The sequence below is a fragment of the Brachyhypopomus gauderio genome, chromosome 13 (genome assembly GCF_052324685.1).
Source record: "Brachyhypopomus gauderio isolate BG-103 chromosome 13, BGAUD_0.2, whole genome shotgun sequence".
NCBI lineage: Eukaryota > Metazoa > Chordata > Actinopteri > Gymnotiformes > Hypopomidae > Brachyhypopomus > Brachyhypopomus gauderio.
This window is the reverse complement of record NC_135223.1, coordinates 9,205,010-9,229,613: the sequence shown is the minus strand read 5'-3', so window position 1 is coordinate 9,229,613 and position 24,604 is coordinate 9,205,010. Positions and strand designations below refer to the sequence as shown.

The window sequence follows — 24,604 nt, the reverse complement described above, 5'->3', positions numbered from 1 at the left end:
TCCATATGACACCACGTATGATGCATGGATGGTTTCAGCCTACAAAAGCCAATACAACAAGAAAACTACCATTATTTGTGGTTTGACTACAACTTCTTTATGGCAAGTCCACCACGCACTGTTGGGGGAGCGTTTCGCCCGCACCGCCCCTTTACCGTTCCCTATACGTTCATTGGCTCGTTTACACGGAGCGTCCCCTGCGCGTGAGCCCTGCTGTATCGGTGTCCGTTCATTTGGCTCGGTGTCAACGGAGACCACAGCGACGCCGTTAATGAAGTTGGCGGCAGAGCTGCGTCCAGCGGTCAGAGCACTGGGGTCATTCTGAAAGCGGACACGGATGAGTTTGGTTGTGCGCTCTCAGCGGGCACAGGACATTACACTGTAGAAATGTTTTTTTAACTGTTCAGGTTCACTTACCGACAGAAGAAGGATACAAGTGCTGGAATATATACGAGTTTTTTTTTGTTTTCTTTTTCTACATTTTGAACAAATGAATTTCGGGACTTCGTCAATCTGACTGACGCTCGTTACGGAATACTTCCAAACCCTGAACATGACCATTGTTTGCTTGCTGCTTGTTTTGACGACATTGTCAGGTATATTAGCATATTTTTCATATTGTGATATTTCTTTGATTTTAATTAGATTAGTAAGAATGGGCAGTAAATTGTGCGTAATCGAAAAAAGCTTTGTTAAATGATTCGCAATGGACATACATAAAGCAGTCCAACTGTTCTATAATTAGAATGTTTTTGATAATTATTTAGCTACTGTTATGAGTTACTTCTATATCTATCTATCTATCTATCTATCTATCTATCTATCTATCTATCTATCTATCTATCTATCTATCTATCTATCTATCTGCGTTATTGTTGAACTCAAGTTTAAGTTTCATGTAGTCTTTCGTTTGCTTATAAAGTGGTGTTATTTACTCCCATTTCACATTTTATTTAAGTTTCAGGCAGCATTCATTTGATTCGTAGATTTAAAATTCAAAATCACCTTAACTTCAGAAGTAAATGCCAAGGTTAATATTATTAATTTTTGTAATAGTTTATGGGTCCTTTTTTGTGTGTTTTTATTGGCCTGGAGGTTTGCGTCCCAGCTGATGCCAGCGAGTTTATTTGTACGAGTGTGTGGCATTTGTCGTTTTCTCTAGTGTGCTGCTTGTTAATCTCGTTACATTTTGCTGCCACTGATGGGTTTTTGAGAACGTAAGGTTTCTTTATGGTCCCATTATTGAATTTATTTGTACGTTATAGATTCTTGCCAAGACTTTGTCTCCAGAAAGGAGTTCCCAGATACACGATTCAAGTGTGAAATATAATACAAATAAAGGCGGGGATAACTTTTTCTCTAAGGCTTTAAAACCAAGCTCATTATAGAGCATATGCAAATGTACCGTCTCGGAGACCAGAGCAGTAATTAGAGATAAGCTGTGTGCCCAGCAAGGCGTGCGTAATAGCGCACCTTTTTACACCAGTGGATCATTCCTCTATAACTTTTTTCTTGCAGTCTGGACTGTTGGATTGTAGCTAATTAATTCCAAATGCTTAACAATATGGCAGTAATTAAAGTAGATTCTTTTTTTTTAAATTCAGATTGAATTTTTAGGTGTATTCATACTGGATTCTTTAAGTGGAATTTAATTTACCATGGCTTCTCAACCAAATCTAAAAAATCAACTATATACTAAATACTATTGGTATTTAGCTTGACAATCTGATAGTTCTGTAGTTCCTGATAGTTTGCTTTTAAAGACTCCAAAATTACTGCTTTTTTCTTCCAGAACACATAATTGTTTCACGAGTAGTTACACAGTTAAGACACAAAATCTTCAATAAGTATTTACAGGGAGAGGACCAGTATGTGTTAGTTTGGTATTTATCATTTCAAAGCAGGTTTAGCTGCAGACAGAGCAAAAGCATTTCTCTGATAGATGCTTGTTTGTGTTTTGTGAATTCAAAGCACAGTATTCATGCTTTGGGTTTAAAAGACCAAGTTCATGGTCCTGAGTAAGTAGACAGACAGACGTAGGTCAGACAAGCGCCTCTGACCCTTAACCCTGACCCCTGTTCTGGCCCCATCACACCACAGCACCCTCATCTCCATATGACTTGGAAAGAGGGCAGGTAGAGGGATGGATCTGATTGAGATCTTATTAAAAGGGGCCGTAATCCCCACAGCTGCCCTAGACCAAGACACACATACACACGCATGCGCACAAATCTCCACAGAGACTTCCAACAAGACTCGCCTCCCCTGGTTCAAGACGTTAATCCAAAAGATCCACACAGCATGCGTCTTTGGGCTTGTCCAGCAGCATGTGTGCATGCGTGTGTGTGTGTGTGTGTGTGTGTGTGTGTGTGTGTGTGTGTGTGTGTTGAGTGGGGAGGTGGGACACTGCTTCCATTCTCTCTGCCTTGTGGATCACCCACCCTGCTGCAGTACACTCGTGAGATGGGGTTGCACCATGTTTACCAATTAGGGCCAAACTTAATTCAGTGCTGTGGGAACTGATTTGCTGCTGGGAATATGCATTAGGGGCAAATGCTGAATCCTTTATCACAGGGAAGAACAGGAGGACAAGAACCTTCAGATCTGCTTCAATGTTAAGCATCATCAATGTTTAGGTCATGTCACACTTTTTTGCCTGAAGATGTTGGAGAAAAAAGTTAGCCAGAAGTTATAATATAGCTCAGGATTGCTGCAATTACACTACTTAATTTCTGCAACGGTGAATAATGCTTAACTTGGCTGTACTGTAGAGATTTTGCTGGCGTTTGTTGGTGATTGTGGGTATGGTATAGTGGTTTCTAATGCATACATCACATTTGTAAGACAAGTGTCTTGTGTGTTTTGATAGCAGCAACAATAAGAAAGCACTATCAAGAGATCGGGGCAAAGTGTATCTTTCCCAACAGGTCTCTATATATGTTATATTTTATTGCTCACATCAGTCCATAAAAGGTTTATGTCTATGTATGTGTGCAGTGCAGGTTAACAGAGCTAGATCAACTCCCTCAGTGCAGTAATACTGTGGTTACTGAGGATACTGTGAAGGGTGATGGATGAACTTTCAGGGTGGAGATCAGTAATCCTGGTATGATGTTCACAACCTGTTCCTTTTTGTGTGGTTCATATCTAGAAAGTGATATGTAGGATGTTGTATTTGAAAAAGCATGACGGTCATCAAAAGACTTGATGGAAGATTAGATGAGTCCAAACCTATAGATTGGGGTAATTCTTTAAGAAGCTAATACCATTTCAATTACTCAAAGAGCGGTGATGAGCTCTAACCATTCCCTCTAATTGTTGGTTCATTTAATTACCCCTCAATAAGTCCCAGGGGGTAGTAAGGAGGATGTATGTGCATGTTGCCAGAGGTAATTTGGCCAACACCTCAAACGGAAATGCACGTGTGTGTTACGCACACCCATTCCCTCATTTGGCTTGCACCCATTAGTGAGCAGTGGGCCCTAAACAATGGGCATGAGCTGTGAGTTTGGGTGCCTACGCTGGCAGTAAAGGAGCACGGAGTCCGCTCGCCAGAGAGAGGAGTTAACTCCCATTAAGGAGACAATGGGCCCGGCATGGGCTCCCCGGCTCCTGCTGGGTGGAGACACTAAGCTCTTCAGACAGAGTCTCTCTGTCCCCAGCCGTAGAGAGTGCGGTGCTGCGTCTGTCTGCCCCGTGACCGACGGAGGCTGAGGCGGCTCTGTGGCTTGTGAATGTGGCAGCAGGGTGTAATGCCTGTTCTATGCATCGGACTATAAAACATTTACAGCAGGGGCCATAAAGGAAGATTTAATGATCTAGCACAATATACTGTATTTCACACTGTTTTAACTCCCTTGGGTTCACTTCTGGCCTTTGTCCTCAAGTTAGGTTTTATATGTATTACATATAATATCAGTTGGCCTACACTTTTTATTTTGAGGACAGTCACCGTTTTTCAAGGGGAAGCTGCTTTAACTTGACTTTTGTTATAATCCTGCTGTCCTGGGTTATTCTGGGTACTGTTGTAGATCTAATGTCTAGATCTATTTAATAGGAACTGTTTAGCAATGTAAAGAAGTTCATCTGTATGTATAGCATTGAGAAACAAACAAACAAAGCTTCGTGAATCAGACTTTGAATGCTGGTATCTCGGGGGCCCTACACATTGCTTACATCTCTCCTTTACTCAAATGCAGTGATTCCTAGAGCTTTAGAGAGATGCAGAGAAACATTCCAATTTCAGATCCAGTGGGATTTTTTTTTGGGCCCAGCCACCTCAGACATTAAAAAGCCTATCAATGAGGGGATTTGGCCATGTGTGCCTTATCTATGTTACACTGGACCTGTTTTGTGTGTGCATGTGTGTTTGTTGGTGGGGGGGGGGGGGGGTCAGAATGAAACACAACCACAACCACAAAGTGTGAAGTTCATGGCCAACCTTCAGGACAATAAACTAAGGAAAGGGTTCTATACTGAGCTTTGGCTATCGAACACAAGCTGCTCCCTCTTGGCTGCCCCACACCCACTCTCTCATGACCTTTAGGGTTAGGGTCACCGTCTGCCCATGGGGGTGGGGATGGCGGGGATCCCTCTGTTCAGGATGAAACTCCAAAGTCCCCTGCTTGTTAATGACACCCAGATGGGAGGTGAATTTATCCCCAAACTCGCTCTCCCAGTCACACGCGGGGCCAGGAGGTGCAATAGCACTTTACGAGTGGAGATGGGCTCTCTATTGTGGGAGCGACGAATACAGATGGGGCTGTAGGCATAACTAAGTGGCTCTAATTTAACAAAGGAGCCATTGTTGCCAACACGCTCACTGCAGTTGGGAAAAGTTAGATGCAAAACAATTCAGACAAATAGTTTGATTAATAAAATTAATCCAAAATCTCTCACTTCTTTCTCACGCTCTAGCAAGGAATCCTCTGATTTTCAGTCAATACATAAATCAGTAGAGAGATGGTAAATTGGTCAGAGCCATTGTGTTAAAATGGTGATAATTTAAACACCCTTACTGCCACCCTGATTATGTCTCATGCTCGCTCTTTGAACTGCTTTTATCTAAAGAGCTTTACCTCTACCATGAGGTAAAGCTCTTTAGATAAAAGCAGTTCATACAAGTAGCTTACTCTAACAGCCTACAGAGACTCCCTTGGCTAAGGAATCTCTAGCAGTCTTGATGCATATGAGCAATGCTTAACCTCGGATCCTGTGACAGAAACAAAGGCTGTGCAAAGCAGAGAGAACCACGCCTGACTGTGGAACAGTGTCTTATGCTTTCGCTGTTTTTCATAGTCTGTTTTGAGCCCCTTTGACTAAAACCAAGTCCATGGTCTTAGTAGAAACTGTGGTGTTGAAACTGAGACAAGAGAAACTGAGAAGACAAAGCTCAGAAACTCAGAAGACTGAGAATCTGGTGGAGTTCACTAAGGATGAAACTGAGAAGATGAATCTGGTGGTGTTCGTTAAGGATAAAACTGAGAAGATGAAGCTGGTGGAGTTCGTTAAGGATGAAACTGAGAGGATGAAGCTGGGAAGATGAAGCTGGCCATGTTCACTAAGGAGGCCTTAATTTGCAGCACCACTGAGGCTGGAGACATGCCGTGAAGTACAGCCAATTCTCTCCCCAAACTCTTTGTGTCACACACACAGCAGGTGCTGGAGGAGAGCCAAGAACACGAGAGGCACGTTGAGTCCTGTCACCATGGCCACAGCCTGGAGGAACAGTACGATGAAGATGATGATGATGCTAGTAATTTACCTGGTATTGCTAGTTGTAGTGTGAAGTACCTCAGAGGTGGTGATCTGGTCTTTAGACTTTATACATGTGAATGTAGATGGGTGAGGATAGATAACAGAGAAATGGACCAATGAAATCAGAAGTTGGACTGGGACAGGAGCTAGAGGAGTTGGAGTGTGATGATGATGATGATGATGATGAAGAGGATCAGGCAGAGGTCTAATTTGGACGATTGCATTGTTAAAAGGTCAGCTGTCAGATGCGCTGAGGGGTGACAGGCTCTCAATTTTACAACTTGGCCTGTTCGGGTTCAAGTGCATCTGGAGTGTTTTGTTGTGTTTTTTTGCGGACAGCTGGGAGAGGGAGGTTTTTGGGGTGTGAGTTAGTGAAACACCCAGTGGTGGCACCCCAAAAAAGATGGGGGAGAATGGGGGGACGAGCGTGTCGGTGGAGACGCAGCCACAGAGTGAGGTTTGAGTGATCGGGTGGCATGGGAAAGTCACCCCCAAGTTCAAGTGAAAAGGGGAAAACGCGGTGGGGGCAGGGAGAGAGGGCAGATGGTTCCACAGTGAAGGGTGGGGGGGTGTGGCGGGACTAGGGGGGTGGGGGTGGAGGGGCAATTATAAAGTTGTGGGAGCGAAGATGGAGTACTATCAGTGGTCTACCCCCGAACCCCCAAATCATGCGACCCCATCCCCTTCTTTCTCCACCCCTCTCCCCTCCACTTCTGACATTGCTGTGGCTCTCGCTGCTTGAATGGCTCTGTGGCATTCGACAGCATTGTGTGCCTGTTTTGGGGTGATGGAGAGGGTTTGTCGGGGGGGGAGACACTAACAGAGCCATCAATCAGACTGGGGAAAGTCAAGTGCAAGTTCAGCTGAGATGAATAGCCCGGAGCAGTCCCTCTTCAGCCAGCCTTCGGCTCCTCCTGCGCTGTTGTCCCCAACTTTCTCATGTGAACCCCCCCCCCCCCAGCCGCCAGAGGGAATGAAGCTGTCATCAGGGCACCCCCAGACTCATAGATAGGGACAGCAGCGTCCACTGCCTATTGGACAGTAATGGTTTTTGGTATTCCGGGGCTATAGGATATGGAAACTCACCCTGCATCACGTCATCTTGCTCACACACTATTCTAGCGCTAGTCCTGAATTACAACCCTTTGGTTTCCCCTCTTTGCACTTCTTTTACTGGTTTATATACCTTGACTGTAACTTGGCAACCTGTTCAACGATATTCATTGCAAGCGAAGAGTCTTAATGTGCCACTGCATAAATTTTAATCAGTATAGATGGACAAAGTATACTAGAAAAAATTTCCATATCATGTATATGAGCTAGATTCAGTAATGATGCAAATGTACTTCTGTTTAATGTGCACTAAACAAGAAATATTCTGCTCCCACTAAAATGAAACATATGGGATGACTGCATAGTGATTTATTGTATTGTTACTACATATAGAATCTGTCAAACTCCAAATGGTGTTTAAAAAAAATTCCTTCAGCCTGATGCCCCAACAATTTACTGAACGTCTTTAATACAGTCAGTATGTGTCATAGTTGCCCAGTTACCTCCAGGCAGACAAACGAGCAGTGATGTCAGTGCAGGTGTTAAAGACTCTCCAGGCCAAGTGTCCCTCCTCTCTCCTGCCCCTCGTTTTCAGCATGGCCTTTACAGAATTTACAGCTCTATAAAGCCGGGCCTGAGAGAACAGACCCATTCAGAGACAAAGCCTCTAACCTCCACACTGACTGGTTAACTCCTACTGTAATGTGCCTGACTTCCATACTGGAAACATGAACGGGTTTTACACAGCAATATGAAATTACAGATTTCGATTGTTTAACGATGCAGTTTTTTTCCCCATCAGCATCACCATCCTCCATGATGCGCCATTATCATAATCATCGTCCTCATCATCCTCATCATCTGCATCATGATCTTCACCATCACCATTACGCAGCGGCCTTCTCCTTCTCCACCCTCTTCATCTCGACATAGCAGGACATCCTCCTCTCTATCTTCATTTTGTCATTTGTAAGCATCTGTTAGCCATTTCAGATTGACAGGAAAGGTTAGCTTTACACCTTCTGATCATTCAAGTCTGCCTTCTACCTCAGGTTTGGGCGGGGCTTCCGAGTTGGCCTTCATCAAGGAGCCCAGTGATGTCATCGCTGTGCGGGACCGCCCCTTGATGTTGGACTGCGAGGTGGAGGGGGAGGGGCCCATCACGGTCACCTGGCGACGGAACGGCGTGCCCGTCAGTACGGGCACCAGGCTGGCCGTGCTGGACAGCGGCACGCTCCTCATCCGAAACTTTCAGAAGCGCCGCGAGAGCAACGAGACGGACGCGGGAGAGTACGAGTGTGCGGCGCGCAACCGCTACGGCATGCTGGTCAGCCGCAAGGCGCGAGTTCAGCTCGCATGTGAGTAGCGTGTTTTGGCCCAGCAATTACTTCACCTCTTTACTAAATGACATCACCTTTATGGGGTTTCCTGGGATCTGACCATTTGGCTGAATTGACATTTCTGCTTGCCAAATCAGGACGAGGACTTTATACTTTTGGTAATAGAATATATACGATGATTAGCTGAGCTTTGTTCTATTGGTCTTACTGTGATTAATGCTTTTCAACTCCGTAATGCAATAGATTTCACCTAGAGACCCTTTACCTCCTACCTGATAACCCCCGTTTCTGCTCCCCCTCTCCATCTGTTCCTTTCTCTCGGACTGACCTGTGTGGCTCCCATTAGGCCAGAGGTTACCATGGGTACCAGCCTCCCTCTGAAAACTCTACCTCCATTATTGATCCCCAGGTCTCCCGGTGTTAGGTTGCCAGTGGAAGACCTCTCAAAGCAGCTTTTCCTGCATGTTTCTGGGGGGGATACAGAGAGCGTGGAAGGTGGATCCTTAAAGAAACGTCATGTTTGTTTTTGTGCTTTGTTTCATATTGTTTCTCTCAGCTCTTGCCAAGTTTCACACTCATCCTGAGTCCATGGCCGTGGACGAGGGAGGGGTGGCACGTTTGCACTGTGCTGTCAATGGGATCCCCGAGGCCACTATCACCTGGGAGAGGAACAGAACCAGACTTATCACGGATGAGGACAGGTTAACTACGCATGCCTATGCACACTCCCTTTACACATCCTCTATTGTTACTGTAATCTGTTGTGCTATATGTACAGCGCTTTGTGACTATTGTCTGTGAAAATGCTTTATAAATAAAGCTTACTTACTAACTCCTGAATACAGACAATAACGAATACGCTGACCAACCACACACACAAGCTGTACTTACACATCCTCTGTGCCTCCTCCTTATAAACACACACACACACACATACACACACACACACACACACACACACACCAGCATACTGTGGGTAAAACACAGACATGCATGTGAGTATCAGACAACTGTTGGTGATGTTCATGGTGATATTCTCTCTCTTTAGATACACTCTCCTGCCTAATGGTATACTGCAGATCACTGGTGTTCGTCATGGAGACAGTGGACTGTATCGCTGTGTGGCCAAAAACATTGCAAACACACGTTACAGTAATGAGGCCCAACTCACTGTCACTGGTGAGACCAGGAACAATACTGACTTAGACATGTGTCGTCTACACATCACACCATGCCTTAACCATTGGCGCCACCGCTGTTCTCTCTTTCCCTCTCTCCTCTCACTCTTTCCTTCTCTCACCCTCTATCTTTTCACAGTGGCAACTCCTCGTGCCTACAAGGAGCCTGTGATTCTCTCTGGTCCTCAGAATCTCACCATCAACATCCATCAAACCGCCATCTTGGAGTGCATTGCCACGGGCAACCCACGGCCAATTGTCTCCTGGAGCCGTCTAGGTAAGGGTACCATCTTCTTTGGCATCGCCCGTCTGCCTGCCGCACAAATATTTAGACTACCTAGAGATCTCCAAAGCTGGAGGGACCTGCTCTGTTTGTTACAGAGGCATTACACATTACACCAGAGGCATAACACCATCCAGAATCTGTTTTCCATAGACTTGTTCTGCAGTATTTTATTGTGTGGTGGTCCTGTGCAGATATACTGTAGAGTGGACAGCATGGTGGACAGTATGTGGGGACAAATTTGTCACAATATGGAAGAATTCATGATTCTGTTTGCTTTGTCTAATCCAGTCAAGCCATCTATCCTCATTACATTCATGGTCCATACTTAAATAAGTTCCAGTTGGTTTTAAACGAGTCTCCTCTGTCTCTCTTCCTCTCTCTCTCTGTATGTCTTCCAGATGGACGCTCTATTGGAGTAGAGGGTATCCAGGTACTGGGCACGGGTAATTTGATCATCTCTGACGTCTCCCTGCAGCACTCTGGAGTGTACGTGTGTTCAGCCAACAGACCTGGCACCAGGATGAGACGTACAGCACTGGGTCGCCTGGTGGTACAAGGTAGGAATACCCACCACACCCTTCCCCACAGTGTTGTGTAGAGAATACAAAACTTGTACTCAAGTAAAAGTATTGATGCCTTAAAATAATAATTACTCAAGTAAATTACTCATTAGCAATTCACATTATTATTTAAGAAAGTATGTAGTAAAAACACTATCGCGTTATATCATGCCATTTAATAATCAAAATAGAACAACCAAATCACAGTCAGTATTCTGCCAATAGCAAGACTTTGGATCTGTTAGCTAGTTAGCTAATGACGAGTCAACGTTACACGATTTTTGTCCTGGTCGTTCGCCGGTTTGGAGGTTGCAGAGTAAAGCACCAGATCAGAGGCAAATCGGCCTTCACCTGGGCCTCGAAAAATCGGCTCTCGATCGCTATGTGAACTGTCCAAAGACATGATCCGGAGTCCTGAAAAATATCTGGCATGCTAAATACGATGACCTATCGGCAAGTCCATAGGCTATCCTGTGATATCAAAACAGACGATGCAGCTATATCTCTCTATATATATTTACAGAAAGAAAGATTGCTAGATTTATAGATTCTTATATGCTTATAATGTAGCGACATTACTTTACAAAGAAAACAATCTCTCTCGAGCATGAGATTGTGTCGTTCTCCGTGTAATTGCTCGCGTGTGTAATTTCAGTCTTTTCCCATCGCCAATAAGTCATGTAGTGTGCAAACCACAACGGCTTGAAGACCCCCGATTACCAGATAGTCTCTTGCGCGTAGTGTGCTCGTGGCTTAAGTCTACAGCATTAACCTTGGCTATTCTACTGTACTGTTTTCCTCAGATGGAGTCATTTCTCAACATAATGGCATTCATTTGCTTCTTTTATGTAGGAGAACCCAACCACTGAGATGAATGTAGCACTTCTGAGGTTTGATTTGCCCACATTCACCAGTGCACAAATCCCTCAGTTCTATAGGTAGATTTAGTTTTAGGATTGTAATGCTCTGTGGTAGCACAGCAGTGCATTGAAATTAGAATGCAGTAGGCCTATCTAATAGTGCCAAACATTGTATAAAACTAAACAGTGAGAAGAAAGTATAAAGATTTGTCAAAAATTTTACAACAATCGAAAAGTTTTACTTTCTGATTGCAAACATTTCTTGTTCATTGGTTACATATTGCCTGCAGTGAACAGGCAATGTACATATGTATTCTGTATATGCTCTGGTAGCTGGGTTTCCAGTGGCGTGGTGCCTGACAGATATGGATGGTGCTGTCGGTTAGATAGAGGACTTTCATTCAAAGTTCAGTGCTCTGAAGGCACTGGGTTAGAAGCCGTTTAGTAGCCTTGACGTGTGCGTCCTGGTGGACTTGTAACACTTTACAGAAGGTAGTATGTTGAGGAGATGATTGTCTGGGTGGGGTGCGAGGAGATGTTAGTAGCCCAGTGAGGACACTGTATGCTGGAGATGTTGGAGGTCCAGTGAGGACACTGTATGCTGGAGATGTTGGAGGTCCAGTGGGGACACTGTGTGCTGGAGATGTTGGAGGTCCAGTGGGGACACTGTGTGCTGGAGATGTTGGAGGTCCAGTGGAGACACTGTGTGCTGGAGATGTTGGAGGTCCAGTGGAGACACTGTGTGCTGGAGATGTTGGAGGTCCAGTGGGGACACTGTGTGCTGGAGATGTCCTTTAGCTCAGGCAGCTGCATGTTGATGATCCTCACCACTGATCTTATGCATCTCTGGAGCATGGTCTTAATTCCACTTTCAGAATTGTGTCAGTGAACTGCTGTCATATATTCACTTAATGTCCCATTTTCCCCATAGATCGTGGATATGAAACAAAGCTGGCTCATAGCACACCTGATTGGTTGTGTGCACATCTCCAAGCCAAGCCACTGATTCATTCACTAATTCTTTAAACTCCTGAATACACACACACACACACACACACACACACACACACACACACACACACACACACACACACACACACACACACACACACACAAATACTCACAAACTGATGTGTGTGAGGATAAATGAGGGTAGGTTGATGCATTTGGGGCAGGCCAGACTAGATTAACTGGGCCCAGGTTTGGCCATGACCTCCGGGCTCACACCCTTCCCCCTACAAACCCCTGACCCCCTGCACACACACACACACACGGACACACACTCATCTCATAATGAATGAGTGGGGCTCCAGCTGGATTCTGATAATGGGTTATATGCCACTCTCCCTTCCTTCAACACCGGGGACTCTTAAACACTGCAGTCAGACAGCATTAGAATGCTCACAGTCCTCATACAGCGTGGCCACATCTGAATGGCAGTGACTCTATTGAGCTGCTGGACTAAACTAGCAGTTATACTCCAGGGTTACGAGTTAGTGAAGCTATCGATGCTGTTTATAATAAATGTACACTTCTATCAATCCTATATCCTCCAAGGCTAAAGCTGTAAAGGAAAGAAAGTGCAGTCTTTCTGTTAGAAACCTGAACTCAATCAATCTCTCCCTATATCACTGTCTTTCCATCAGATGTGCCTGGAGAAGCTGGTTAATCTATTCATTCATTCATTCATTCATTCATTCATTGATCTGGTAGAAGGACAAAGGAACCTGGCTGTACATGTCACTAGGTTTAAGTCGTGCACACACCTCGTTCTCCTCTCTGCGCTGCCTCTGGCTGCTTTTCGTATTTTTCCTTTTCTTCCGTTTGTGTTTCTAGTTAGACACACGCAACGCAATATGCAGCCAGGCAAACTAGAACAGCTTAGTAGTCAACAACAATTAAAGCATTTTCAAATTCTATGACTGTTTGCGTCTGAAACAGCAGCTCCATTGATCGAGAATGTTGCCTTAAATCAGTGGTTCCCAAAGTGGGGGGCGCGCCCCCTAGGTGGGGCGCGGAGCTATTGCAGGGGGGGCGCGGAGCTTGGAAGTAAAACGGGATGCACCGATTCCGATATTAATATCTGAAACAATTCTAGATCGGGTATCGGTGACAATGTGACCGATCCATAAAAACAGATCTATTCAGTCTAATTCTATGCTTGTATTGCTTGCTTTTCGGAGTTAGTTCAACCTTAAATATCCACTCTGTCCCGGATAGAAGTGAACCTGGACAGTTAACAGTGAACAGTTAACAGTGAAACGCGAAGCACACAGAGGAGAGGTGAATCACTGACTCGTACTCGCGCTGGTGCTATTCCACTTAGTCCGTTTATTTGCTGGTTGACCAAATTAAACCTGGGCTCCAGCACTACTTGACTGTTCATACATGAACTGGTGAGTTGCCCAAAGCTCATTGAATGCGTTACTTACAGAAATGAAATAATGATAAAATAAAGAGCAGTGGTCTGAGTCAACAATATTCCATACGCGCACTCAACTCGCTCCCTTAAAGAGACAGTACACATATTTCTGGCCGTTACATGCTTTGTGCTCTGCGTGATGTCTGCGCTTGCAAACTAGCCGCATATGAATTGCTGTTTCTCTTATTTCATCTCCTTATTTATTTTAAATTATATTTAGAATTCTTGAACCATTTAAAAGGTTTCTTGCAGTTTATTTTTTTTCATGTTTGACCAAAGTTGTGAACCTATTGTTTTTGTAAGTTTCAGGTTCTTTGGTATTATTTATTTTACATTCAATGTTATATTCATAATTGCACTGACTGAACAAATGCAAGTTGTGTTGTTTTTACATGTTTTTGTGTGTGTTTAAGTGTGCTATACTGGTACAGAGTTTTCAATAAACTTCTAATTCAGTATGTCTGTGTTTAAAAAAAAAAATGTTTTAAGTCGATTCAGCACAGTTTTACTCTATCGCCGATACTAAGCCTCAGATATCTGAATCGGTATCGGAAGTGAAAAACGTGAATCGGTACATCCCTAATCAATATGGGGGGGGGGGGGGGGGGCGCAAAAATATTCTCATCTACTAAAGGGGGGCACGGCAGAAAAAGTTTGGGAACCACTGCCTTAAATAGTTGAATATCTTTAAATTACTACCCCACGTTAGGAGTATTTAATTTTAGAGTCACAGACACTCTGACCAACATGACAGTTTGGCACCCGTATTGAGTATTGAGCATAAGCACAATCATCTCTGCTCCCATGTTCATATTAAGTTAAATTGATTAGAATATCTGTTTCCTTTTTAAACTGAATTCATAGATGCGTCTCTTTCATTTGTGTTCATTTCAACCAGGCATGTGAATTGATGCTTGCTTAGGTTTGATGTGTAATATAAAGAGCAGTATTGGTGCTGCAGAGATGGATGCAGGTGTGTGTAAGTGTGCTTTTAATTGGCTGTCTGGTCCTCTCGTCCAACCCCGTCCTGCCATCTGCTTGTGGTTCCCAGGCCGCTGCTCTTGTTCTGACCCGGTACTTGAACTTGAGCAGCTTCTGCGTGTCCCACTGCCTGCGGGCCCATGCAGGTGGAGTTTGCATATGTTGGGAGTATGGAAATGAGAGTTAGTCACAGACTGACCTGGAGCGACCCTGTCTGCCCTCCGCCCCCTGGACTGGGTCGGGCTGACGGCAGCCATGCCGGAGTTGAGCGTATGTGGCCCGTGCTGCCCGAGACAATAGATGGCCGTCTGGAGAGAAAGAAAGAGGGAGACAGACAGAGAAATGTAGTAATCTGTCCGCCTGATTACGACTGCAGAGTGTGTAAAGTTAGATTACAGCACAGATCAGCTTTGTCCTGTTCATTTATATATTTCATTATTTTCTTTCATTTCACAGAGACAAATACAGCGGTGTAAAAATATTCAAATTATATCTATTTTTCATTTATAGATTATTATAAGACATCTTAATTGCTTCAACTAAGAGTTTTCTATGAATTACTTTGGCATATAATAAAAGCTTTATTCTTTTATTTAAAAGTACTTGCTTTCTCAGATTTTTCAGGGCAAGCTGATTTCTAATAATTTTCACTATACTGCTATTTGCAGGATAAGTATCCTTAGGCAGAAATTTAGTTAAGAATATTGGTTGTAGGATTAATGCAGGATTTGGGGGTTTTGCCATTAGAGAGAAGGAGTAAGGGAGAAGGGACGAGGGTTCGAGCAAAAAGGGGGAGAACTGAGACAATGAGAGGGCCAGCAGGGAAGAATAGCAGAGGGGAGGAGGAGGAGGAGGAGAGGGAGGGGGCAGAATAAATGTGTCTCAGTGAAGGATCACCTCTAACCTCTGACCCTTGACCCCATCCCAGCAGGCCCCTAGGAAATGATGTGTGGTAAGGATGGGGGTGGGAGTGTGTGTGGGTGCGGGTGCATACGGTGGGGGGTGGCGGTATGGTGTGAGAGGCAACAGCGCTCTGCTGGGTCATGGGTGGGGGTTCTCGGCTGGGTGGCAGGTGGTGGGGGTGCTGTGTGTTGCGAGGGCGGCTGGTGCTCTCAGTCTTTAGGGACACGCAGGCAGACTACCGGCAGCACACAGACACGGTGTGTATGGGTGGGGGAGGCAGCTCGTTCTCGTGCGGTTCCTGATTCCAGTCAGCGCAGGCTCCCTGGCCGGGGTTTCCTCCGCACGCTGTGGAGCCTCTCCACTCCCTACATCTCGCTCCGCACCGCACTGAGCACCTTTAACAAATCACTCCATTCAGGCTGAGAGAGAGGCTCAATTCATCCACAAAGGCAGACGAGCGAATGGGGTGTCTGTGCGGCTCGGTAACGAGGCTTACACGCCATCCAGAGTGTCTGTTTACTGAGCACTCAGCTCTTCAGAGTTAATGCTTTTTCTTAAATACTACTGTGAAGAGCTCTTTGGACCAGGGACAGGATTGATAGGATGGATTTATTACAAGAACGCCCCCCCCACACACACTTCATACTGCCATTAAAATGAGCTCTGGACACACTGGACTTGGTGTATGCTTTGCTCTTCAGTTGTGGTTGGTGCATGTGTAGATAGTTGAGTGGGTTCCAGTTCACACACACAATAAGCTTTGGGAGGAGAAACAAAAACAGCACATCTTTCTCTCTCTCTCTCTCTCTCTCCCCTTCTCTCTTTCTCTCATCCTCCTTCTCCCACACCCTCAGTCTCTCTCTCCAACTGTCAATCTTTCAGTGTACTGTATAAAAACACATGGGCTCGCTCATGCATTCCTGATCGCTATTGTACACTAAAATGAATGCATGCATGTGTGAATTTACATTTGCCTTTTTCAACAACATTTTGCCAGAATATTCTGCACATGGGTTATTTGACTTCACTAAAACAGATTAGGGTCTCAGGGGCCTGAGGGCTCAGACAGACATGAAGCCCAGTGATGAATGGCTTCTTTTCAGACCCCCTTCAGACCCCACTACCTTTCCCGCTCCCCCACCCACACACTTACAGATGTCCCATCAAGCAGCTTGGTCCTGGTCCACAAGGTTGTGAGAGGATGGAGATAGAGAGGATGGAGCAGCTATGTGTCTCTCTGCTTAGCATAGACATCAGAGTAGCTGTGTTGCCACCATATTTTACTCTAAACTAGTCAAAGAAAACTTTGGTTTGTGTTTGGAAATTTGGAGGTACATTTTAAGGTAATAAATGACCAAACGTGGGGTGTGTATGGGCTGATAGGAGAGTTGTCTGGATAATGCAGTGGCAGTAGCACTGAAAAGGCTGTTCCTACTATGAAAAACAAAACTGTCCTCTCATTCATTAAGAAAAAATATCTCTCTCTCTCTCTCTCTCTAGCTCCCCCAGAGTTCCTGCAGTGGCCGCAGTCTGTATCTAAACCAATAGGGGGCAGTGCAGTGTTTACATGTCAGGCTCAGGGAGTTCCAGAGCCACACCTCATCTGGCTGAAGAATGGCAAGATCCTCACCCCTGGAGACAACGTCAAACTCACCAACAACAACAGGTAGCCTCTCACTTCCATTTACTCCCCCGCCCAATGTTAAGGTCAGCAGCCTTAACGTAAGTCAGACTCAGCTCTCTGTGCTACACCCACCTTGCTCACTTCATGGTTGTCCACCCCTGTGCAGTACTCTGGCTGTGACACGGATCACCGCTGAGGACGAGGCCATCTATCAGTGCATAGCGGAGAACAGTGCCGGCACAAACCAGGCCAGCGCTCGGCTGGCCGTGTCCCAGTCCACGGACCTCCCCGAGGTCCCGCAGGACCTGAGGGCCAAGCCGCTCTCGCCCACCAGCCTGCAGCTGCGCTGGGAGCCACCCCAGGCCAACAGCGCTGACGGCATCATTGGCTACGTGCTGCACATTCGCATGCTTGGAGGTGACAGAGAGGGAGGGAGAGGGAGTTTGGATCAAGCACGTGTAGGCAGTGATTTAGACTGAGATCCCATAATCTGTGAAACTGAAATCTAGAAGTCTGACTAATAGATTCTGGTTATGTTCTGATGTTCACAATCATCTTCTAATTAAATGTCTGAAAAATGAAAAACCACAGTCTGGTCGTTGATCCTTTGGTTTGATTCACCCCCCAGAGCCAGACAGCAAAGAGCTTCAAGAGGCAGTGAGTAAGGACACTTTCCAGCACGACTTTAACAACCTTGAACCAGCAACCACCTACTCCATCTACCTCAAAGCCTATTCTCCACTGGGGGCCAGCCAGAAGTCTAACACTGTCATTGCTACAACACTAGGGGGCGGTAAGTCACCAGAATTCAAAACACTATCACAACTAAATGACCAATATTAATTAATTTAGTACTGCAGCTAAATAAAGATTAGCAGGAAGATATATTTTAGCAAATATTTAGTAAAGTGTATTCAAATTAATCTCTAAATGTACTCTCTCTCTCTCTCTCTCTCTCTCTCTCCCTCTTTCTCTCTCTCTATCTCTCCTTAGTTCCCACCATGCCCAGTTTCTTCACGAAGGTGCTAAACACGACTGCGCTGCAGGTGTACTGGGAGCTGCCCAGTAAACCTGGGAAGGTGGAGGGCTTTAAGCTGTCCTACCACATGGTGCCACACGAGCAGTCCAGCACAGAGGAACAATTCCCCAGCCACATCAACACACACACCATCTCACACCTCGGTTAGAGACGCACACGCATATACACACACTCACACATTGCCTAATACCTTTCATTAAACTTAAAATGTATAGCTAAAATGATTTTCATGGCTGTGAACTACTGTGTAACTATTATATGATTATGACACATAAGAATATTTATTCAACCACAAATCAATGGAATAAGCCCAGATATGCACAATGGTGCATTTATGTGATATTCCGTATCATTGAGCATATTACTTAGTTTATCTCAGCTATGAGTCTTTACTGAAATGTTGGCCCTGTTTCACAGAGCCTGCAGCTGTGTATGAGATCCAGCTGGTAGCGTTTAACGGGAATGGAGACAGCATCACAAACAAGCGCCTCGTCTCACTGGCTGAGAGCGAGACTGGAAGCAAGAACAGTGTTGGTGAGGCACACACACACAACAATCAGGAAATAACAGCAAGCATCGCTATGATAAATGTTTATATAGTATATTTTTACAGACCCATTGCATTTGGGTCTCACTCTGCATATACCTCACTCATTGTAGTGAGTTTTCTTCACCACTAGGTGGAGACAGATTTTTAATTGACATTAGCTCACGTCACCTTGCAGGTGTTGTCTCGTATATTATCCCTATCTATGGTGAGGTTAACGGCACTTCAGTGTGCATTTCTACCATGTCTTTTATTGCTTTAAAGACCCTTAACTGTCTGTCCAGAATGGTCTTGACACACAAACTGTGACACAGTCCCCTTACCATGGATCTTAGATTTACATGAAACGTATGCACCTGAGAGATCCTGAGTTTCAGATGTGGGTGTGCAGGGCGAGTGTTTGAAGCAGCACGGGCTACAGGTCATTACGGAGCCTCCATGTAAATGAGTTTGTTAGATGTGGTCAGGTGGTTACAGAGCCATATTGAAATTTAAGGTGGAGATGAATACCTCTGAGATTGGTGCTGAAGGGAGCGTGTTGGATCAAATGCAATACAGCAACCCTCAAAAACAGGAAAAACAATCTGGAATCTTACGGGTAGAATATTATTCAACTGGGAGGAAAACAAAAAATGCTATTTTGTATATTGGGAGGATTTTGTTTGAGAAATTTGATATGTAATAGTCATGATAAATGTGTGTGTGTGTGTGTGTGTGTGTGTGTGTGTGTGTGTGTGTGTGTGTGTGTGTGTGTGTGTAGGAGGCCAGAGCTTGTGTAACTGCCGGCAGGATGGAGAAGACTCCATGACAGGCATAGTGGTTGGCATCCACATTGGAATGGCCTGCATCATCTTCTGTGTGCTCTTCCTAATGTTTGCGTACCGTCGCAGGTGAGCCTCCCTTTACACCCACACCCACCCGTCCACAGTAAAGCATCACCTCTCTGATCAGTGTCCTCCAACACTGATCTCAGATCAGATTCCCATTTCATTTCTGGTGGTTAATGTGCAGTTTTAGAGCTGGGAAACCTGATAGCAAATTTTCACAAGCTTTTTATAGACTGGTCAATACTGTATGTGGTTATGGTGCCGGACAACACTTTCACACTTGTTTGTGTGTGTGTGTGTGTGTGTGTATGTGTGTGTAGTTCATTCTGTAGAAAGGGTACCCAGGATGAGTGGAATGTACCCCAGAGAGGGGCAGGGCCTCTTAGGGGTCTAAGGGACACTGCAGCTAAAGAGGGAATGATCCGTACCACTGAGGCTATAGAGCTCACACCTCAAGTAAGCACCCCCCCCACACACACACACACAGCCAACCACACATACACACACAACTAACCACACACCTAAGTCAGTTTATATATTAATATATTATTGTTTCTATTACAGTGCTTTTTGCATGACATATTGATTATGAGCTGCCATTAAATGGTAAGACTGAAACATTAATCTCTGTGTCTGTTCCCAGCAGCCTCAGGGTCAGGCACCAGGTGCCCACTGCCAGGTCCTCATTGAGCAGCAGCCGGGCACCACCATGGGCACAGGCACTGGCACAGGTTAAATGTCCTTAACAGACCCGCACTCCCCCTTCCCATCTGCCCCTCTCCCACCCCAAAGGCTGTGCTTGGCTCCTCCACCTCACTGTGCTCACCAAAGCCTTACTCCAGTCTGCCCACTGTTGAGCAGTCAGTTTGACACACACACACACACACACACACACACACGCACACGCACACACACACACACACACAGTACAAGAGAGCGAGGATTATTGTAGTCACATCCTTAACCAGCTTAATTTCTGAATGTAAGTTTGTTAAAGACATTTGTCTACTCTGGTTAATGAATGTAAGAACTACAGACTATTATCTTCGTTAAAAAGACGTGCTGCCTTTCGCTCCTTGGTTTTAAACCAAAGTTTTTTATACAAGTAATAAAATTCAAGTTTATTGTGCTGATTATTAGACTTTTAGTTGTCACACTTCGTATACTAGAGTTTTTTTTTTTGTTGAGATTTCAGAACCTCCTTCATTATATTAATTTCCCCCTTCTCTTTACACAAGACGTTATACAGGGGGAATAAACACATTGAGTGTCCTACTAGACTGCACCATATTTTTCAGGGTAAACCAAAAATTCAGAGGCCTTTGCATGACTGAACAAATTCTGTGAAGGAACACTTATGGTGTTTTAATAGTTGTTATTGTCTGCCATTGTCAGTTTGTGAAGTTCAGCCTTGTGTTTTGGAGTCATCTGGCCCTCTGAAACCTTCCATTGCCATGTAGATGTGATGGTGTCACCATGTTAGCCTGCAAGTGGAGTGAGGAGAAAAGGTCAAGTGCAGCCCCCTGTTCCCTCTCCTCCCCTCTCCCTTACCCTCTCTCCCAACACCAAAACCCATTACCTCCAAAGATAGCTACCTCAGCCTGACAAAAAAGTCAGAGCTATCAAGGTGAACCATTTGCCTGCCTTGCTGCTGGTTAAGCTTACCTACCTCCACCAAAAGCCCCGGGCACCAGACGCCATCCGGAAAACGCCAGTGTCCGCACCACTACCAGAAAGATCCTTCCGCCAGTGTCCGCACCACTACCAGAAAGATCCTTCCGCCAGTGTCCGCACCACTACCAGAAAGATCCTTCCGCCATGCTGCGTGCGTCCGTGGCTTTACCACTAATGCTCTAACGGACCTCTCAGCAGAAGAGCTGGTGCTTCTCCATCTGAGATTTAGCACTACACATCACTGACAGCACGTAAAAACAGTGGTGCCATTCAGCTTTGTTGTTACCAGACCTGCCACCCCTGAGACTCAAAGTCCTCACCTCTCCAGATAGAGCAACTGAGAGAGGCAGTGAGAGACAGTCCCTGCTGACGAACCCACCAGTTCCGACGACGATTCGCCGGAGAGGAGACTGATGACATACAGCTGAATAGGAGTGACAGCAAGCATGTTCCACTTCTGAGGAACAGCTCACATTTCGAAGAAAGCTAGAAGAATTTAGCTTGTAGGAAAGAGTGGACTAACAGGGCACGGTTTCAGTCTGCTTTGACTGACTGAAGTGTTCTAGCACTTTCCTGTCAATGCCTTATACTGAAGGAAGGTCATCAGGGACCAGTGGTTGTCATGGTGATTCACTAGTTCTTTTGTGTATTTACTAATGATTTTCCAGGTTGCTTTGCTGACTAGTTTTGTAGGGAAGGTTGTTATTATTTTTTCTTACAAAGCTAGGCACAAAGTTAGTCTCCGCTTTTTAACTTCTCCAAAAACTCAGTGAAAACCGAGTTGAGTGATATCCAAAGATGTTAAAGTGTCATGGTTTTCACACCTTTCTAAGTCTTTCAGAACATATTTTTTGTTTCTTTCTGTGGTTTAATAGCTGTCGTCTTCCTCTTTTAATGGCAGTCATGATATTAAAATAACCAAACTTCAAAAGATTAGCTTCCCAATAACCAAAGCCAAACCCTCTCAAACCCCAATAGAGTTCCTCACATTTAGTCCAGCCTTTTCAAAGATTTTACCTGTATTTCCATGGTTACCTTTAAGATATGGATTTCTACATTAGAACTAGAACATATAGCTTTTAAAATGATAACTGAATGATAGTGAATATTGGATATATTTTCATATGTTGATACCAGAAACTGACTTTTCTCTTTTTACTGATGGAGTTACAATTGCCAAATAACGGTCTTATAAGTAATAGCGAAGTGTGACCAAATCCCTCATTATGTACTTTACATGTCCTATTAAGTCTTCTCTTTGACTAAAGCACATAAACTTTCGTACATAAGCTTCCTTACATATAGCCGAGCATGTCCCGTGTTGCTATATGTATGAGTGTGCTGAGTTGTTGACAGGTTACAACCTTGAATTCAATTGAAGAAATAAAAATTAAGAACTTAAAAATGAACAAAATGGCCATTTGACAATTTTAGATGTCAATAATTGTATGTGGTACACTCCCTACATTGGTGCTGTGGTCAATTCCCTACGTTAGTGCTATTACAGAACACAAATCAGTTGTCTCAAAGGTTGTGAATTAACTGTTAATTTTTCAGTGTTTTGTATGAAAACCTGTGTCTAATATGAATTGGTTTCACTGTTGTTTTACACATTGAGAATGTTACTAATGAAAAGTAGCAAACATGATACCAAAAGATGAAGACAAAACGGCAAGATAAAATGAAGAAACATGATGTCTGTTTAAAAAAGGACATAAAACAAAAAGTATTTTTGTCTGTTCTTGTGTAGAACATTTTACTTTGCTTTGATGTATATTCCATTTCCCCCTTTGTTTGCTTCCTTTGTAGATGGGAAATACTGCCAAAACTGTCCCTGATTTCTTTTTTTAAAAGTTTATCTTGATTGTTATTAATAATAATAATAATAATAATAGAATAATAATAAGAAAAACAATAATAAGGTAATTTGATTTTTTCTTTTCAGTTTTATTTTGTTTTTCTGTAGAATGAAAGATCATTGGTTAGAAATGTGAGAATTTGAAACAAAATAATGTGTTGATGGCAAAAAGTAGGTTGAGGTACAGCTGTACAACTAACGCCTTGAGATAGACGGAAGGACCCAAACTGTGAGGATAAGACAGCATTGTTCACTACTGTTTTTGTCTTTACTCTTTATTATCAGTCCATAGACGTTATTGGTCACAATGTCCAGTGTGTGTCCATAGACAGACTTTTTGAATAAGCAATGCAGGGGTTAGTTTGATCCAAGTTTTAATGTCAGAATACAGGCTCTGCTTTATCTTCAGGGTTGTACATGCAGTACCTCAGATGTGGTTTAAGTTATATTTATTTGGTTGTCACCAGTTGCTCCTGCCAAAAGTATCCCAGTGTTTATAAGTCCACTTGAATCTTTATTAGAATACCTTGGCCATTGACTGCCCAACATGTCTATAATTTAGGATAAAAGATAGTAGTGAGTTAGTGAATGACTGAATGCTTGTACCAATGAGAAAGTTATGCTTTAATGTTTGTTCTGTATTTCTCTTAAACCCTTCTTGTGTCATTCAAAAGCAGGCCTACTATAGCTTTAAATGTCTATTATTGTGGGCAGTAGGCTAGTCCAAGCCACACCTAGCAAACACAGTGATAGACCCAGAGCCTATAAACAAGCTGTTTCACCAACATAGGTAAAACTCTAATCACAATTGCCCCCAAAAAAGCATTTTTATTTGGAAAGGTTTGCATTTACTGAGTACTGTGGTCATGATAGCAGTGTATATGATTGGAGGTTGCTGTCACTGTAAATGCATCTGAACTGAAAAAAAAAATTACTTTTTCTGTTTTCTTTTGGTGATACCGATGCCTGTGTACCAAATAAAAGAGTGCTAAGTAGATATCCAGATTCCCAGAGTTATAATTTTAACCTATTATTTACAACTGATGTGTGACCAATATGGCATATGTATTAAAACCAACCCTGACTATAAAAGTAGAAATGAACAGAGGCTGGGGTACATACCGATGCACTAGGTGGTGTGTTATGTGTGTATGAAGGTGTTTTTCCGATAGGTGTGTCAGCTCATGCGGCACGGAGATATGTCAAGCTAGCAACCCCGCTGCTGAGTTTAACATGTTTGTTGGATACATTGTCAGCTCTGGCAGAGTAAAGGTGAGAGCCAACATTGGTTAGATCAGGGGTGCCCACAACTATCCAGCTTGCGAGCTACTTATAATATGACCAAGTCAAAATGATCTACTATAATCAGGGTACCCGCGGGTCCTTAAAAAGTCTTAAAATGTCTTAAATTTAATTTTACATATTCAAGGTCTAAAAATGTCTTTAAATGTCTGGAATTTTAGGATGGGAGGCATTAAATAAGTGCTGCTCAGTTTTTCTGTTTTTTTTACCAATTTATATCCCACAATAATGATCATTTCCGCAATGGCCGTATACTCCGCCTGCTAAATGGCAGTAGTACGTCACCTAACAGGTGGAAACAGCAGAACAATCAGGGTTGCCAGGTCCTACAAAAATATCCTGCACAAAATCAGTGTAAAACCAGCCCTTCAGCAGCCTAAACTAGCCCAAAGT

General features: G+C 44.0%; 1 protein-coding gene across 3 annotated transcripts; it reads left to right on the top strand.

Annotated features, from left to right (window-relative positions):
• Positions 1–321: 321 nt before the first annotated feature.
• On the top strand, positions 322–23,906 carry LOC143474158 (immunoglobulin superfamily DCC subclass member 3-like). Of its 3 annotated transcripts, XM_076971510.1 has the most exons (15): positions 322–596; positions 7,613–7,779; positions 7,863–8,168; positions 8,707–8,851; positions 9,199–9,329; positions 9,468–9,605; positions 10,013–10,171; positions 16,841–17,006; positions 17,131–17,381; positions 17,593–17,757; positions 17,958–18,146; positions 18,421–18,537; positions 19,311–19,440; positions 19,698–19,833; positions 20,021–23,906. In XM_076971510.1, exons 3-15 carry the CDS (start codon positions 7,937–7,939, stop codon positions 20,111–20,113), a joined length of 2,052 nt encoding a protein of 683 aa, XP_076827625.1. In that variant the 5' UTR covers positions 322–596; positions 7,613–7,779; positions 7,863–7,936; the 3' UTR covers positions 20,114–23,906. The 3 variants fall into 3 exon arrangements, with proteins under 3 accessions (XP_076827625.1, XP_076827624.1, XP_076827623.1); XM_076971509.1 differs by lacking the exon at positions 7,613–7,779 and having other exon boundaries at positions 20,024–23,906; XM_076971508.1 differs by lacking the exon at positions 7,613–7,779.
• The last annotated feature ends 698 nt before the right edge of the window (positions 23,907–24,604 follow it).